Source organism: Pituophis catenifer, unplaced genomic scaffold (assembly GCF_029215685.1).
Source record: "Pituophis catenifer annectens isolate HBS135680 unplaced genomic scaffold, rPitCat1.0.hap2 SCAF_2, whole genome shotgun sequence".
Lineage (NCBI taxonomy): Eukaryota > Metazoa > Chordata > Lepidosauria > Squamata > Colubridae > Pituophis > Pituophis catenifer.
Genome location: NW_027256882.1, coordinates 128932802 through 128948819, shown reverse-complemented (window position 1 = coordinate 128948819; position 16018 = coordinate 128932802). Strand labels below are relative to the sequence as shown.

The window sequence follows — 16018 nt, the reverse complement described above, 5'->3', positions numbered from 1 at the left end:
CCCAAGTGAGCCTTTTGCTATGTTTTTATACCAGATGCTGCCATCATAAATTAATTTGTGTAGTAAAGTGAATAGGACTGGCTTCGAATATGAGGTTTGAGATATCTGTCTTAAAAGTGTTTTATAAAAAAAGCTAAAATGATGTCAATAACTTGCAATATTTTCAGCACCACTTAACCTCTGCTGACAAGTGCAAATGTATTCCAACAATACAGGAAAAATCCATACAAATGTTTATGTCAGCAATCTACAATTTCCTCAATCAATAATATAGAGTGAAATATCCATATGGCGTTTCAAACCCATTTTTCCATAAGTTACTGAATAGTCAGTATTTCTAATCTTACAGCTTTGAGAAAAAAAAATATTTTCACTAGAATGAAAGCTTTGAAGGTCACAAATGTAATCTTTGTGGAACCTTTATGACTCAGAAAAGGTGGTTTTTCATCCCGTTTTCCTTATCTACCACAGTTCAGTTTTACAGATCAGTGTAATCTCAGTTGCAAAATGTGTTGCAGAATGCTGAGCTAAATATTTAAGTGCCACATTATCACTCACATTTGGTTGAGTGGAAAGTAATAAATTACTCTCTTCCAATCACCAGAAAGGTTCAGAAAAAAGATCTTGGCTAGATTAAGGACAGAACTGCCCAGTTTCCTCCTGATGAATATAACTTCAGGATCTCTGGGGAAGTCATGATAGACTGAGGACCACAGGATAAAAAACAGGCAAGTAGACTGGCTTTTTGATAATTCTTCTCCAGACAAGGAGTAGTCTTAAAATTACAAGTGCTCCAGGCAGCTGCCACTCATGAGATGACTGCAAGATAGCAGTCTCCAGCATGATTACAGCTCTGGGTGATGAGGAAACAGCCATCTTGTTCAAACTGCAGTCAGAGCCTTTGAAATTGTCATGGCCCAGGCTTAGGACTCACGTACTGAGTCTGAATCTGACACTGAACAACCTGCAGCTGTACCGGTGGTATGTCAAGAGGAATCACATGAGGCCGATCAAACACAGGCACCACCTGACTGAAAAATCAGAAAATGACATACGACCTCCCAGCCCGCACATATGACAAGTAGAGAGCAGAAGAGGTCTATAAGACTCCTTGCCAAGTAAAGAAGAAAACCTTTTAATTGGTGACAGCTGGCTGCAACTTATCAAAGAATCTACTTTGCCTGTTTTCTTTGCTGGAAATGTCTGCCATCTAGCTCATGTACAACATTTGTATGTGATTTTGGTTCTTGGGCCTTTAAACTTTGGACTGGCTGATAACCTTGACCTGACCTTGAAACACTGAACTGATTCTGGATGATTCTTTGGCATGCTCCAGTTTTCAAAACAAACCTTGCAGGCAAGCTTTGGCTTTGCTTACGTTCCTTGTTTCTCTGTAACTTTTTCAGCCTAGTAAACTGATAATCACCCAAGATAGTGTGCACACGTGTGTGGCTGAAGCCTGCAGCATGGCACAAAGGATACTAAGTTCACAAATTTCCTTTTCTAATCACTTTCAGAAATTACTTGCTAACTTCTTTTCAGCTACTATGAACCTTTAGCTTGACAAGTTTTACAGTACCTTCAATCCTTAGCCAAATAAGTTTTAACTAAAAGTTTAAAAATTTAAACACTTTTTTAAAAACAACAAAAGGGCAATTAAAAGTTTGATTTTAGAAGGTTACAAATGAACTAAGGGTTCAGATAAATATAAAATAAGATTTTGGAATTAATTATAAAGAATCCTTCCTGTGGGAAAATGCTTTTGTTTAATTTTTCTTTTCTTTCTTTCTTTAAGGTAACAAGACTTTAAAAATTAGGTACTAAAATGAACTAAACATTACAAATAAAAGTGATGCAAACTCATAATTACAGAATTAAGCAAAGTATTTTAACATTAGACAATAACTAAAGATATTTTTGAACAATGGATTCAGAAGTTCATTTTAAGAGTATCTGCCTCTATAGATAGACTATTTAAAAGATGTTATGGAAAAGGAACAAATTCTATCTGACAATATCAATACTAATTTGACAGTCGATGTAAAAATGATAGGATACAAAAACAACATGGAAAAAGATGTTACCCTAGTCATACAAAGGAAACAATTTTTAGAACCTAAAAATTAAACAGGAATCTCCATACAAGGGTTGGAAATCTATATTAAAGATTTGCAATTTTTCCTCAAAGGGAAAAAAACCCCACAATGACTTATTTTATCACAGTTTTAAGAGAATCATTAAGTTTAATCTGTTAAATGTGAAAGCATATTGATACAAAGAGGCACTGATAAAAAAAAAACCCCAACTATACATATCATTCTGAGTTCCTTCTAAAAGTAAGGAAGAGAATATAATGAAACAGACTACACTCCATGTGAAATCTCAAATGACGGGAAACCCTATCCATTTAAATTATTTTCATTCCTTTCATTTTTCCAGAGTGTGTGTATAATGCAAATTATTACTATTTATTACTGTACTAATAATTATTACTAATTACTAAATCCCTCAAAAACCGTTGTTTACTAAGATTAGTCTTAAAAGATGTTAATCTTTTATCTTTTTATTTTATGTTTTATTGATTTTATTGTAATGTCTTTGATTGTTGTGAAATGCCCAGAGTCGCTGAATGCTGGAAAATATACAAGTTTCAAAAATATGATTTGTTGCACAGCCAGCCAGACCTTTAGACTGGATTTAGCATTTTTATCCATCTATGCAATTATTCATTACAAGAGCTATGTTCAATTCAATAAAATAAGATGGATGAAATGCTTTTTTAAAAATAAGATGGATGAATTAAAAAAAAAACACTTTTGGAACTGCCAAGATAGCAACAAATCTGGAAGAGATTAGAAAAACAATTTGCTCAACTAAAATTAAGCAAGATAATATCTGAAAAAAATAAACATTTTTGTGGAACACTGTAATGCAACTTTTTATGAAATGATATGATTTACTGGAACAAATCATACTGAATCAAATCAAACTATTCCTATCATATTATTTGAAGAGGAATGACAATTTGCAAAGAAAAGCAGCAAAAAGTGTTACAGTGATTTTGTTTATTGTATGAATAGATGGAGGAAAATGTCGAAGGTACTCTCAATAGCCTCATTCAAACAGTAAAAAATAAATTGGAATGTTATAGTCTTTGAACTTACATTGGGTAAAACATTTCTACTACTAACTTCCTTAATACTTTTCTGAGCAGAAAAGCAGAATGTAAACTTTATAAATAATGGATTACATAGTACAAATATAAAAGGCAATAGAAAGCCAACATGATGAAAGAAAATTCTAAAAAATAAGAAACTAAAAATATCCCAAAATAAGATCCTCAAAGTCATACACTAAAAATATTTTAGCTTTAGCAAGATAAGAAAATCCTCCTAATGAACAAAGTTCTACACATGCTGATACTCTATTCCTACATTTTCATAAACATAATAGCAAAACATAATAAGAATCAACAGAATAGCCAGACTGATTATGTAACTTAATAGGAAACAACCTTAGGTTTTTAATTTCTAAATTTTGACTCATCAAAAAGGGGAGCACTACAAATTTAAAAGTCATTCTATATCCATTTACTCATTAATACGTTTCATTAAGCTCAGCAGGGGTTACTTCCGAGAAGGCACACATGGTACTTACATGCTAAAATTATATCAGAGCATCGTGACTCTTTAATTAGAGTGCTAGCACTTATACATGCAGGACACCAATGCCAAAGATAGATATTTGGAAGAATAGTAAGGAAAATATTATTTAAATATCTCATTACCTTGTCAATATGAGGATGCCAATATTCATCATGGGTTGTCTTTGCTTCTGAGTTATTTATTCTAGAGAAGAAAGTTGGTTTCGTCAAATACATGGAAGATGAGCTGATGCCAAAAGCAAGAGCTACTTTTTGTTGAATTCTTAGTCTTACATCACTACAAACAAGAAAAGAGCACCAGAACTGAGTAAAACTCTGCACAAAACATCAGATTTATTTTAAATATATTCTTTTACTTCACAATATCTAACATACACAGAATATTAAAAGAACTCCATGCATATTGTCTCAAGAATTCTACCACATATGTGTAGCACAATTAATTATAATACATCATGGATAGCAGCCTTAGTGATAACAGATTGCATTAATTTGTTCATAGTTCAGTTCAGTTCAGTTCAGTTCAGTTCTAAAGCTTCCAATGATACAAATACTGTATAGGACTTGCACTTTATACTCTACTACTATAACCTCCAATCTGAAAAAAAAAGTGTAATTTGTTATTTTTTCTTTCTAACTGTGCTCGGTTTCACACATCACATAAGTCATAAATCAGATTTATAAATCACAGCAGGTGAATTCAATCTTGCCATGGAAAAGCTTTTCACCCAACAAACACTTTTGTTAATGGAAGTGGAGGTCAAGAGAAATTCTGTCACTTTTGGGTGGAAGACCTGAAGCAGGCAGAGTAGGAACCGGTGACAGAACTATTACCTAAAAACCAGGCAGTTATTTCCCGCTTTCAAGGCTCAGAAGAGAATCGGCCAATATTCAAACAGGTGGAAAGAAAAGACTTAGAATTTAAGCAAATGCTGTAAAACTCTAAGTAGTCTTCGAGTTACTACTCTTGGTTCAGAAACCATTCAAAGTTACAGCCGCACTGAGAACGAATGGTACTTAAGTCCCATCACCAAATTTACAGCCAATGCAGCATCCCTGAAGTCATGTAATCAAAATGTGGGTGCTTGGCAACCACCTGCACTTAAAAACCACAGATGCATTTCACCTCCCCACAACATCTCGGCCCTTTTGGCCCCCTGTATTCTTTAGCCCTTGCTGTCCTGCAATGCTACTCCCCCCTCCCCCCCTCCCTTCACTGCCTTCTTACTCTCCCCGTTGAGCATAATACATTTGAATGTTTTTCCATATCCAGTGTCCATATTCTCAATTTTTATCAACACTGGAAGATTTAGAAGAAAAGAAATTCTCTATCTAACACTGTGCTTCCCAGCCTTTTTCTTCATAACTCAAAACTGCTTATCAGAAAGTCTTACTGAACTTTGAGTAGTAACTTTGAACGGTTGCTGAACCAAATGGTAATAATTCAAGGACTACTTGTGTTATAAAAACATTTTTATATCATCTCAACAATCATTTCAGTGTCAATTTTATTGATTTTCATCTTAACAGGGATACTTTGGGTGATTTCTGAATATATTTCAATAAACATGGCAATCTTTAAATCAATTTAAAAGCCCTTGTTATGATGGGTAATGGGTTTGTGTGTCATTACTCAAAGAAAAATCACTTTACCCAATTTTGGATAATTTACCCAGGTTTGGGAAGCACTGATCTAACAGCACAAACTTGCACATAACACAAATGCTGTATTCTTTCATTATCCGCACATTATCCATATTTCAGATCTATCTTTAAAAAAAAAGGTTTATTCAAAAAAGTTTATTCAGGAAACTTATTTTACCAAAGCAAATCAATTTGAAAGTCTTGTCTATTTTTTTCAGTAAACTTTGTCCATCATTTAAAAATCTTCCTCAATAACTAGTTTCTATTCACACAGTCTATTTAACAAAAATCAATTCAGGCACTCTAAGTAGACAATAAGGCTTTTCTTTAGCTATTCCCTTGATCTGCCACTCTGAAAGCTATCCACATGCTGAATTGTACTGAAAAATCCTTTAAGAATTTCTTCTGTGCTCTCTGACACAATAGCTGTGATTATATCGAAAAGACATCAGATGCTCTTTAATGCACAGCCATGCTCAGAGATGATAATCCAAAATGAAAGGTTATTTTTATATCAACCCACCATTTAGACTTGTGTTTATCTGTCTTTTCAGAATGAATCTTCTACCTATAACTAGCTATATTAGAGGCAGTATCCAGTAAAAGAAGCAGATACACAATGTAAACTGAATTGTGACCATAACATCTATACAGTTAGAATTCATTCATGAATCAGATTAATATAATTAAGACTATCTCATCTTTTTCTGGTTCAAAATACCACATCGCAATACAATTAATCATTCCCAAAACAATCAGACTGACAAAGATTCCCCTGACAATGACAGGTCCAGAATGCTCTCACTGAGCACCCCCCCTCCGAGTTTCTATTCAAATATCATCGCAGAGTCCTTTTCTAGACCTCTCCAATGGCAATGAACAACTGATGCCAACCAAGGCTAATGTGGTGTAGTGGTTAAAATGCTGGATCAGGAATAGGGACATACAGTTCTAGTCCATCGTCAGCCACAGAAGCCCACAGGTTGATTTTGAAACAATAACTCTCTCTAAAACAGGATGGCATCTTCATATCAACTTTACTAAACAAGTATTTCCAAACTTTAAAAAGAAAGCTGCACAAGAGACTCTCTCCTTTTGCCATTTAAGTAGTGGACTGTACCAAAATCAAATGGTGGGATTAAATAAAGTCTAGGATGCCTCAAGCTACATTTTACCAATTTCTTTCTGTACTCTACCCCTTCATTCTTTAGTGGTAAAACAACAATAATATCATGAAGATTCTTCCCTTCAAGCTATTAAAATGTTTCCTGAACTAATATTTCTACAATGCAAAATGTTTCATCTTTCTTTGCTACATAACAAGTTAAGACACAGACCAATTCAAAAAATATGCTGCAATAAAAATTTTCTCAAATACAGTAATAAATAATGGGTATCCAGCTGACAGGAGAAAGCAAAAATAAAATTTTATAATACCTGGATTTTCTTACCGGTATAACTGAAAATCCTCTTTTGTGAAGATGTCATGGATTTTATCATTAAAGTATCTGGAGGGAAAAGAAATAAATGACTCATGAAACCAATTCACAGATAATGTAGATTAAATCTTTGTACTAACCAATTACTTTCAATATTCTTTCAATTAAATTGTTTACTCAGATCACAATTTTAATACACAATTAGTTTAAAGTTTCAGAACAATACTTATTAAATCTAACACACAAGATCAATTCCAGTAAATACCAATTGCTATGGAAAACTGACAGCTTGTTTTAAAAAATATTCTAAAATGAACAAGAGCCTATTTCTACATCCAATATCCCCAAAACTGTTATCACATATTCTTTGCTAAATGAAGAGAAACTGCTGAAAATAGAGTAACTTGTTTAATAGACTGAGAGCTAAAGAACAAAGATCAACCATTCTAAAGGTGGATATATTAAAATGCAATTCTAAATTTACCTGTACATATTAACAAAATGCTTCCCCATAGAAAGGGCTCCAGAGTGCAAATCTAGAATTGAGGCCTGAAATAGAAATAAATAAATTCATTCAGCATGTAAATACAGACAATGGAAAATATTTAAGGCATGTTGCTTTCTTTAAAAAGAAGACAGATTACTCTGTTTGGAACTCACATTCCTATTCTACAATGTTCTGAGAACTTAATGTAAAAGTGTGTTGATTGTAAATATTTCCCAAGAATCAAGAAAAGTGATTCAAACTTACTCTGAACTATTTCCCAAGAATTCTTTATCTATACATGTCAAGCTTTGATATCATAATTCATACACAATGGTTACCAATTATGAATATAGTGAGCCTTACTACTATTTCTGGAGGGGAAAAAGTTATGAACTTTCAAATGGAGTGGATTTGATTTAAATTGTGATTTAAACTATGATAGAAATCACTATTAAGAAACAATGATTTAAATCAAAATTTCTTCAATAACTAAAAATATTTAATAACAATTAACCCTTCAAGACTTAGCCAATTCAGTTGGTTCTAGATTATTGTTTATTCCTCTGCTTCTTCTGTCTGGGTAAAATGAACAAGCAAACTAAATTCTATAGCAGGAATGGGCAACTTTTCCACATACCCTGACTTTTTACTGAATTGTAATTTTGAATGTGGCAAATGGGAAGAGATCGTAAGAATTATAATTAGGCAGGCCTGAATTTTTCCCTGACCTTTTTTTTTTTTTTTTTTCAGAATAAGCCTCCAGACAGAAAATGAGCAGTCCTCTGAAGTTACAATAAAGAGCAGTACATCAGCATCTTGCAGAAGGGATCCAAAAATAATCCTACTTAAGTATTCATGACCAATAAAAATTGCTTGACAATATATTTGTATTTAAGTTGAATTTATATATGAAATAAAATGCAAACAAAGGTTATTTGTTTAGTGAGGTAAAGCCATGGTATATTTTTATTCAGTAGTTAGTTTTTTATGTTCTCCATAGAACATTTTATTTATTTATTTATTAAATTAACATTAGGAGCAACAGCAGTAATATTCTCTTTCATGACCTTGGTCAGATTACATAGGATCAATCTTAGCTGTACAATATGCTGACAAAGTAAGTAGCTTTTAAAACAAAGTTTTCAAGTTTCTACAAAAACTTGCTCAGTGATTCTCTTTACAAAGGGCATTAATAGAAACAAAATGTCAGGAAAGTCATTCATTCATGAGAATCTGCTCACCAGCGTAAATAGAAACACAGTGTCTCACAAGATTAGAACGCTGGGCTGATGATTCGCGTTTGAGACCCGTTGCTGCCACAGGGTAGAATGAGCTCCTGTCACATGCTCTGGCTCCTGCCAATCCAGTGGTTCAAAAGCGGGTGACCGCGAGCAGATAAATGGGTACTACTTCAGCAGGAAACTTCATGGGGACCCAAAAGGATCCCCCAACTGGGTGTCCCCTGGGCAACGGTAATGTCACTGGCAAATCCTTTTACCATGGAAGCACTTTGGTGCTTCCGATACAGAAAAATTAGTATATATCAGTGTAAATAAAAAATAGGGAAAGCATCTGTATGAAAGGTAGACATTCTTATGTCATAGCAGATGAATAATCCTTAATCTGAGGATTCCTAGGTGCTCTCTGAGCTTGAGCACTGATTATGTTACATAGTTTGGGTAATGAAATATCTGCAAGAAAATAACCAAGCTCATAGAGTACCAAGGACCTCCCATTTCAATCCTAAACTAAAATATTCTCCTTTATTGATCCTTAATCTTCCGGAATGGCAAAGCAGTTTGTAAGTGATGCAGATCACATATGCAAGTAAAATTATCTTAAACTCATACTACCAATTTTAGAGCAGCAAACAATCATCCTTCATCTAGAAATAAGATCTTATTTGTGATAACATCTGACTATAGAAATCTTCACTTGGGCAAGTAGGACTAGCCCCTATGTGCCTTTAACTAATATATGAGAGACTAATAATTTCAAGCATTTATGAAAAGGTTGTCCATCTCTCTTGCATCAAATAGAAGGAAAGCCATGCAAAAGTAGAGATTTCTTGCTGAATGATCTGAAAGAACTGAAAAGAAGTCATACATTCAATTTAGGATTTAGAGAAAAAGATAAAAGCAATACTGAATCAACATGATTTATTGGAGGTACCGTATTTTCCGGCGTATAAGACGACTTTTTAATATATGAAAATCTTCTCAAAAGTCGGGTGTCGTCTTATACGCCGGGTGTCATTCTCCTGTAACCAGGCAGACAGCCCGAAAGGCTCTGATGAGCCTTAAATGGCTCTCATGAGCCAAGCTCTGACTATCCCAGCTGAGTTGCCTGCTAATCAGGCAACTCAGCTGGGATTGCCAGAGCCATGTAAAAGGAAAAAAGTTTTTTCCTTTTACATGGCTCTCATGATCCAAACTGTGATGATCCTAGCTGAGTTGCCTGCTAATCAGGCAACTCAGCTTGGATCGCCAGAGCCATGTAAAAGAAAAAAAGTTTTCCCTCTCCAGCTTGCTTACCTTAGCTGCTAGTCGCAACGCTTGCCTTGCTTCGCTTGCCTGCAATCCATTCCATCAGCAAGCAATTCCCAGAATTCCTCAGCCAGCAAAGCAAAGCTGGCTGAGGAATTCTGGGAGTTGAAGTCTACAAGTCTTAAAGTTGCCAAGGTTGGAGACCCCTGTTCTATTGGGTAAGTTTTTTCCCCCTTTGGGAGCTTTAAAAAAAAATAGTTAATTGGGGTTTTTTTAGTTGTTCTTTTTTAGACCTAGCCATTTAAAGTTTAGGAAGTTTTAAATTTAGCTTTCATATAAAAATAAAAATAAGATAAAATAATATTTGTGCAGCTTTCTGAGATTTCGTGTGTTTCTGTAGTGATTCACTCTAACTACACAAACACACAAAATCTCACAAAGCTATATGTGAAATTTTGTGTGTGTAAAGTGTGAAAGTTGGGTTTTTGGGCTTTTTGTGGCTGTGTGAGGTTCCTGCTTGTTTCAGGGGCCATTTGGGGTCTAGCACAGCTATTTTTACATTATGGGTGAGCCAGTTGTGTTGTGTTGTGTTGTGTGTGTGTAAAATGTGAAAGTTGGTTTTTTGGGCTTTTAGTGGCTGTGTGAGGTTCCTGCTTGTTGCAGGGGCCATTTTGGGTCTAGCACAGCTGGTTTTACATTGTGGGTGAGCCAGCTGATGTTTTTTAATTTTTATTTGGTGTGTGTTGGAAAAGGGGTAGTCTTATACGGCGAGTATAGCCCAAACCCTATATTTTAACAGGAAAAGTCGGGGGTCGTCTTATATGCCCAGTCGTCTTATACGCCGGAAAATACGGTATATGAAATGTATAAAAATCATCCTGGACAGAAATACTATGAAAAAGTTATAAACAACAGACATATTGTTATCTTCGAGACCGCCTTCTGCCGCATAGCTCCCAGCGACCGGTAAGATCCCACAGAGTTGGTCTCCTCTGGGTCCCGTCAGCTAAACAATATCGGCTGGCGGGCCTGCGGGGGAGGGCCTTCTCTGTGGCTGCCCCAGTTCTCTGGAACCAGTTACCTCCTGAGGTCCGGACCATCCCCACCCTATTGGCCTTCCAAAAAGTGGTGAAGACCTGCTTTTCCGGCAGGCCTGGGGCCGTTGATCTCGCTCTTGTGATCTGGCGAGATCCGGCCATGAATGGTGTGAATGAGTTTTTAATGTTTTTAATGTTTTTTTAATTTTTCAATGTCTTTTTATAATGATTTTTTAAATGTATTGTGAGCCGCCCTGAGTCTTCAGAGAGGGGTGGCATATAAATTAAATAAATTAAATTAAATTAAATTAAATTAAATTAATTTTAGAAGAACGGAATAAAAGAAAGATAAATTCTATTTGGGACAGAACCCAATACATCTCTACAACAAATTACATTATTCAGTAATTCATCAATTATTTTTGGAATTGTATAGCAAACAGCCACTTGACCTAGCAAAAATTGAATATTTGAATGGCATATTATTTTAAATATTACTAATCAACAAAAAGCTCTTAACCCATAACAGAAGTCAAAACTAAAGAATCAATTAAAAAGTTAAAAATGAATAAAACTCCAGGACCTGATGATAATTCAACAATATGTAAGATTTTGTCCAGCAAGCAGCCATTTGAAAGACAGCACAGTTCGCATGTGCAAAATGGGTGGGCAAAGATTCAGACCCATCTAGCTTTTGGGGCTGTAAAACAGACAGTGGGAGAATCCTATTTTCAGAACCGTAAGATTGAGGTAAACCATTCCAGCTGAACGAGACAGGGCAGGAAATATGACCCGATAAACTAATCCTATTTTATTGTAAAGCTACATTACCAGTATCTGGAGTGTTCCAGAAAATTGAACTTAAGTTACTCAACTAACAGACTTCCTACATTCAATCAGAAAGATATAGTACACTATGGTTTGGTATTAGGATATCAGATTAATCAGAATAAGACACAAAGAATTATATGAAATCTATCAGAAAAAAAGGCGTAGTAATACTGTTAAGCCAATTAGTACCTGGGAATTTTACTTAGCAAAATATAAAAAGATTTATTGAAGAATAATTATTCACATATTTGGAAAAAAAACATAAGAGCAGATATTTTAATAGCAGAGAATGTTAAACTTGTCCTGATCAGAAAGGATATGTGCAGTAAAAATGAATATTTTACCAAGAATTAACTTTCGGTTTCAAATAATTCCAATAAGAATTGAAGAAAAGGTACTAAATATGTATCAGAAATGAATAATTAATTCTATTTGATCAAATAAAACACTGGCAATAAAATTTAAGATTTTTCAAGATGTGAAAGAGATAGATTAGTAGTACTGAACTGTAAATTATATTATTACACCAGTTGTTTAATCCAAATCCCTTGCTTCAATATTAAGTATTTATTTTCCTAAAGGTAAATATATAAAAAAATTGACTAATGGAGATTCATATGGAGAAAATAAAGATGAAGTCTTTTGAGATTCTCTCCTTAGAATGGTTAGAATTGTCTGATTTTAGTTTCAGTATCTCCAAATAGGTAGTATAGATCAAACAAGGGAGAATATTCAAGAGACTTGACTGAATTTTAAACACTTGTTAACTCAAAACATTTGTTGGGGCTTGTTTCTAAGTTGTTACTGAAATATGAACCAGAAAATGAACAAGCTAAGGATTATAATGCTGGAACCCAAAATCAGTAACATTAGCAGATATAATCAAAGTTATGTTTTTACTGTGCAATAAAATAGCTAGAAGCCATCATAATAGTAGATGAGGTACCGTACCTTTTGCACTATAAGACCCTCTGGACCATAAGATGCATCTAGCTTTTGGGGAGGGGGAAAAAAATCTGCCTTTGCCTCCCAGCATCCATTGGTATTCATCTGGTTAGTGCCCTTGCAGCAAACAGCAAACAGCCTGGTTAGCTTCAGCACACCACTGCAGCCTGATTTAGCACAAGTAGCTGATTGGCGGTTGGATCAGCCTCCCGGAATACTGCCAATCATCTGTTCCAGGCTGCGGGGATTGCCGCCGCCTATTGCCACCTCCAAGCGCCCCACTTTCGGCCTCCGTGTGTCCCAGGTGATGGGGATTCCTGCCGCCGCTCACCACTGCCGCTGGCAATTGACAGCAGTGATCAGCCGCAGCGATCGGCAGCAATCCCTGCCACCTGGAATGGGCTGAAAATGGGGCGTACGGAGGCTGAAAATGGGATGCACAGAGGCCAAAAATGGGGTGCGTGGAGGCTGAAAATGGGGCATGCAGAGGCTGAAAATGGGTGGGGGGGCGCAGCAGGTAGGTGGGGCTTCAGCAACATTCATTCTATAAGACGCACAGATATTTCCACCCACTTTGGGGGGGGGAGCGCATCTTATAGACCGAAAAATACGATAGATAAAAAAAGACTTAGCGAACTAAGTTGTGGATTATACATCAATGTCAAAATAATTTTGACTTTAATTTGAAAATTTTTCTGAACTGTTATTCTGTACATGGACTTGTACTATATGCAAAATTTGGGTCTCTTTTAAGGTACAGTTTAAAATACTAAACCTTGCCTCTTTTGTCTAACAAAGACAAATCATCTAAATTTGGTAAAAAGTTATGCACTTTATTCTAATTAACAGTTCTTATTTTTATTAATTACTGATATGTGATTTGATTTCAGTAATTAAGATTACTATAATATTAACCCAATATTATTTTGAAATGCTTTATTCAATATTATACTGTGCGGATTTTTTTAAAAAAAATCAGATTTATTCTTTTTTTTCTTTATTATGATTGTGCTATTAAAGTATTACAATGTAAGCATACCAATGACATTGTTTATGGAAGAAAACTCCTAAGCCAATCAGTCAAGTTCAATCACATGATCATTAGTGCTGTCACGGTTCCAAACTAAGCCAGCAAAAGAAGAGGACACACTGTGAGCAGAACAGGTCTCTTTACTGGCATCTCAGCTTGGCACGTGGTGAGCAATACAAGTAAAGGGTTTCTAGCCAACATTACTGGTTTCTGCTAGCCAGGTTGCTACATGGACTCAGCACGCCCCGCCCTCTGTTCCTGGTTGCTCCCGGTCAGCTCTAGCAAGTACTTTTTGGGCCCAACTCCAGCAAGTACTCTTCAAGCCCGGTTGCTCCCTGGCCAGCTCCAGCAAGTACTCTTCAGGCCTGGATGGCCTCTGAAATGGCTGCAGCTGGCTTGCCTTCCTGGCTCCTCTCCCAGCATGAGTCCCATCACCCGACACCCATCTGTGCTCCCCATGCACCCCCCTCCCCCAGTGAGTGTGGGGCAACTCTGCAATGGCACGTTGTGGCAACTTTGAACGGTGTGCTGTCTTGGACGTTGACAGGTGTGTTTAAAATTCTGTGATTGAGCACATTTTGCATAATGGAAAATGAGCACATTGATGTAAGTAACTAATATATCCTAATGGAAATTTATTTGACAGACAGTGGGGGCAAGCGAAGAATAGGCAATGTACAGTTCTAACAGAACAGAAAGGCAGACTGAAAGAGGGTCCTTCTCACTCATCCAGATGAAGAGACTTTGTGGCTTTCAAACAATAGCAAGGATATATTGATTCCTTATTGAATAGGCTATACATTTCCTAATAAAAAAGACACTAAGATCAAATGGCAAAATCTAGAATTTAATGTTACTGGATCACAGACAATTGAGGTTCCTACCAGTAACTAAAATGAATATTTTGATAAATGAAGATGAGAATGGACTCCCAATTCTGTCCAACTGGTGCTTCTCCCCGAAAGACAGCATAAAACATAATCTGAAGAATCTTGCCTGAATACCAGAATAACGTAAGAAAGTAACAGGACACTGCTCACCCCTCCATCCGATCCTCCCAGGGACAGTCCCCTCTCTGCTATTCTGTGGACGAAACAACAATCTCAAAACATAGCTTTTTCCCCAGTTGTTTACAGATGCTTTTGAAATACGACTTGCCATGGTTGATAGAGAAGAAACAGAAAAGAAACAGCCCCCTTGGATTCATAGCAGGTAAATCAGCATAACAGGTGGCCCTCATTATCTGTGGAGCTTCATTCTCAAGGGTTCAAACTGCGGATTAAAAAAACTGTAGCTGTGACCTTAAAAAGAGGTAATTTATGCATAGACAAAAGCTATCCAGAATATTGTGCTCATGTAAAGGGGGGGGGGGAGCTCCAAGCTACAATTACATATACTTTTCTGCATGATCTGGACTCCGTTTAACAATTAGAGAAATAAAATACTGCAGATGATGAGGAGCACCTGTGCCACACACATTACTCAGAAAGAGGCAAAGCATTTGCTAGTAAAAATTGCAAAATCCAAGAGCTCAGCGCTTACCCAGTCATTTCCAGGTAGGATTACTCCAAAGGTCAGCAACAAGTTTTGAATTACAAGTGAGCAAAGGATAGAAGAATCTAGTTCATTATCAATGAAATAATGTTCTGTGGGGAAAATGGGAATCTATAGGCTGAATAGAGGAGTTTAAAGATGCAGTGGAGAGAATGAAAAAGGAGTGGCTGAAGTACCTTCTGTGATGAAAAAAGCTGCTCATCTTTATTGAAAAAAGTGATAAAGCCCCAATTAAAGCTTTCAGTGCTTACCGCTGAACACTAACCTTAGGGCTGGTCAAGGTGTACTTTTCCAGCTAAAGTTTAGAGCAGCTGAATATGGGAAGAATAACAATTTAGGCTATCCAGGAAATAGGGCTGGCAAGGGAGAAAATACCGTTTCCCCGAAAATAAGTACCTGTCTTATATTTTTTTGAACCCTGAAATAAGTGCTTGGCCTTATTGCCATGTGCTCAAAAGCCCGATTGGGCTTATTATCAGGGGATGTCTTATTTTGGGGGAAAAAGGGTAGTATATGCGACTCATATTCCTAACAGCATACTATCTAACAAGGCCAAAACATACATTCATGCTGAGCTAATCAACATCTCATAGGAATATCACATGCTGAAACAGAAGCATATAGTGCAGAGTATAAAACTGCATATGCTTGAAATAAATATTGTGTTTATGTACACAAATACACATACTCATTAATAGAGATACAGTATGTGTCCATGGGAGGTGTATCTAGATCAGGGCTGTCAAATTCCCGTCAAATGGGCCAGATGCGTCACATGCTGGCACGCCCACACCCAGTTTAGCAAAGGGGGAAAAAGTCCCGATATGTCATGTGACGCCGCCGTGACAACATGAGTTTGACACCCCTGATCTAGATAGAGCAAACTATTCTAGATAGGCTT

General features: G+C 36.1%; 1 protein-coding gene across 2 annotated transcripts in view; it reads right to left on the bottom strand.

Moving 5' to 3' along the window:
• The window catches only part of OGFOD3 (2-oxoglutarate and iron dependent oxygenase domain containing 3), a 42581-nt gene that overhangs the window by 12604 nt on the left and 13959 nt on the right, over nucleotides 1-16018 (bottom strand). Inside the window, exons 4-7 of one of the 2 annotated variants that reach the window (XM_070934592.1) lie at nucleotides 14604-14646; nucleotides 7232-7296; nucleotides 6760-6816; nucleotides 3788-3941 (exon numbers count right to left, since the gene is read on the bottom strand). In XM_070934592.1, coding sequence (XP_070790693.1) covers nucleotides 3788-3941; nucleotides 6760-6816; nucleotides 7232-7296; nucleotides 14604-14646 — 319 coding nt within the window. The remainder of the gene's footprint in view (nucleotides 1-3787; nucleotides 3942-6759; nucleotides 6817-7231; nucleotides 7297-14603; nucleotides 14647-16018) is intronic. The other variant, XM_070934593.1, reaches the window with a different exon arrangement.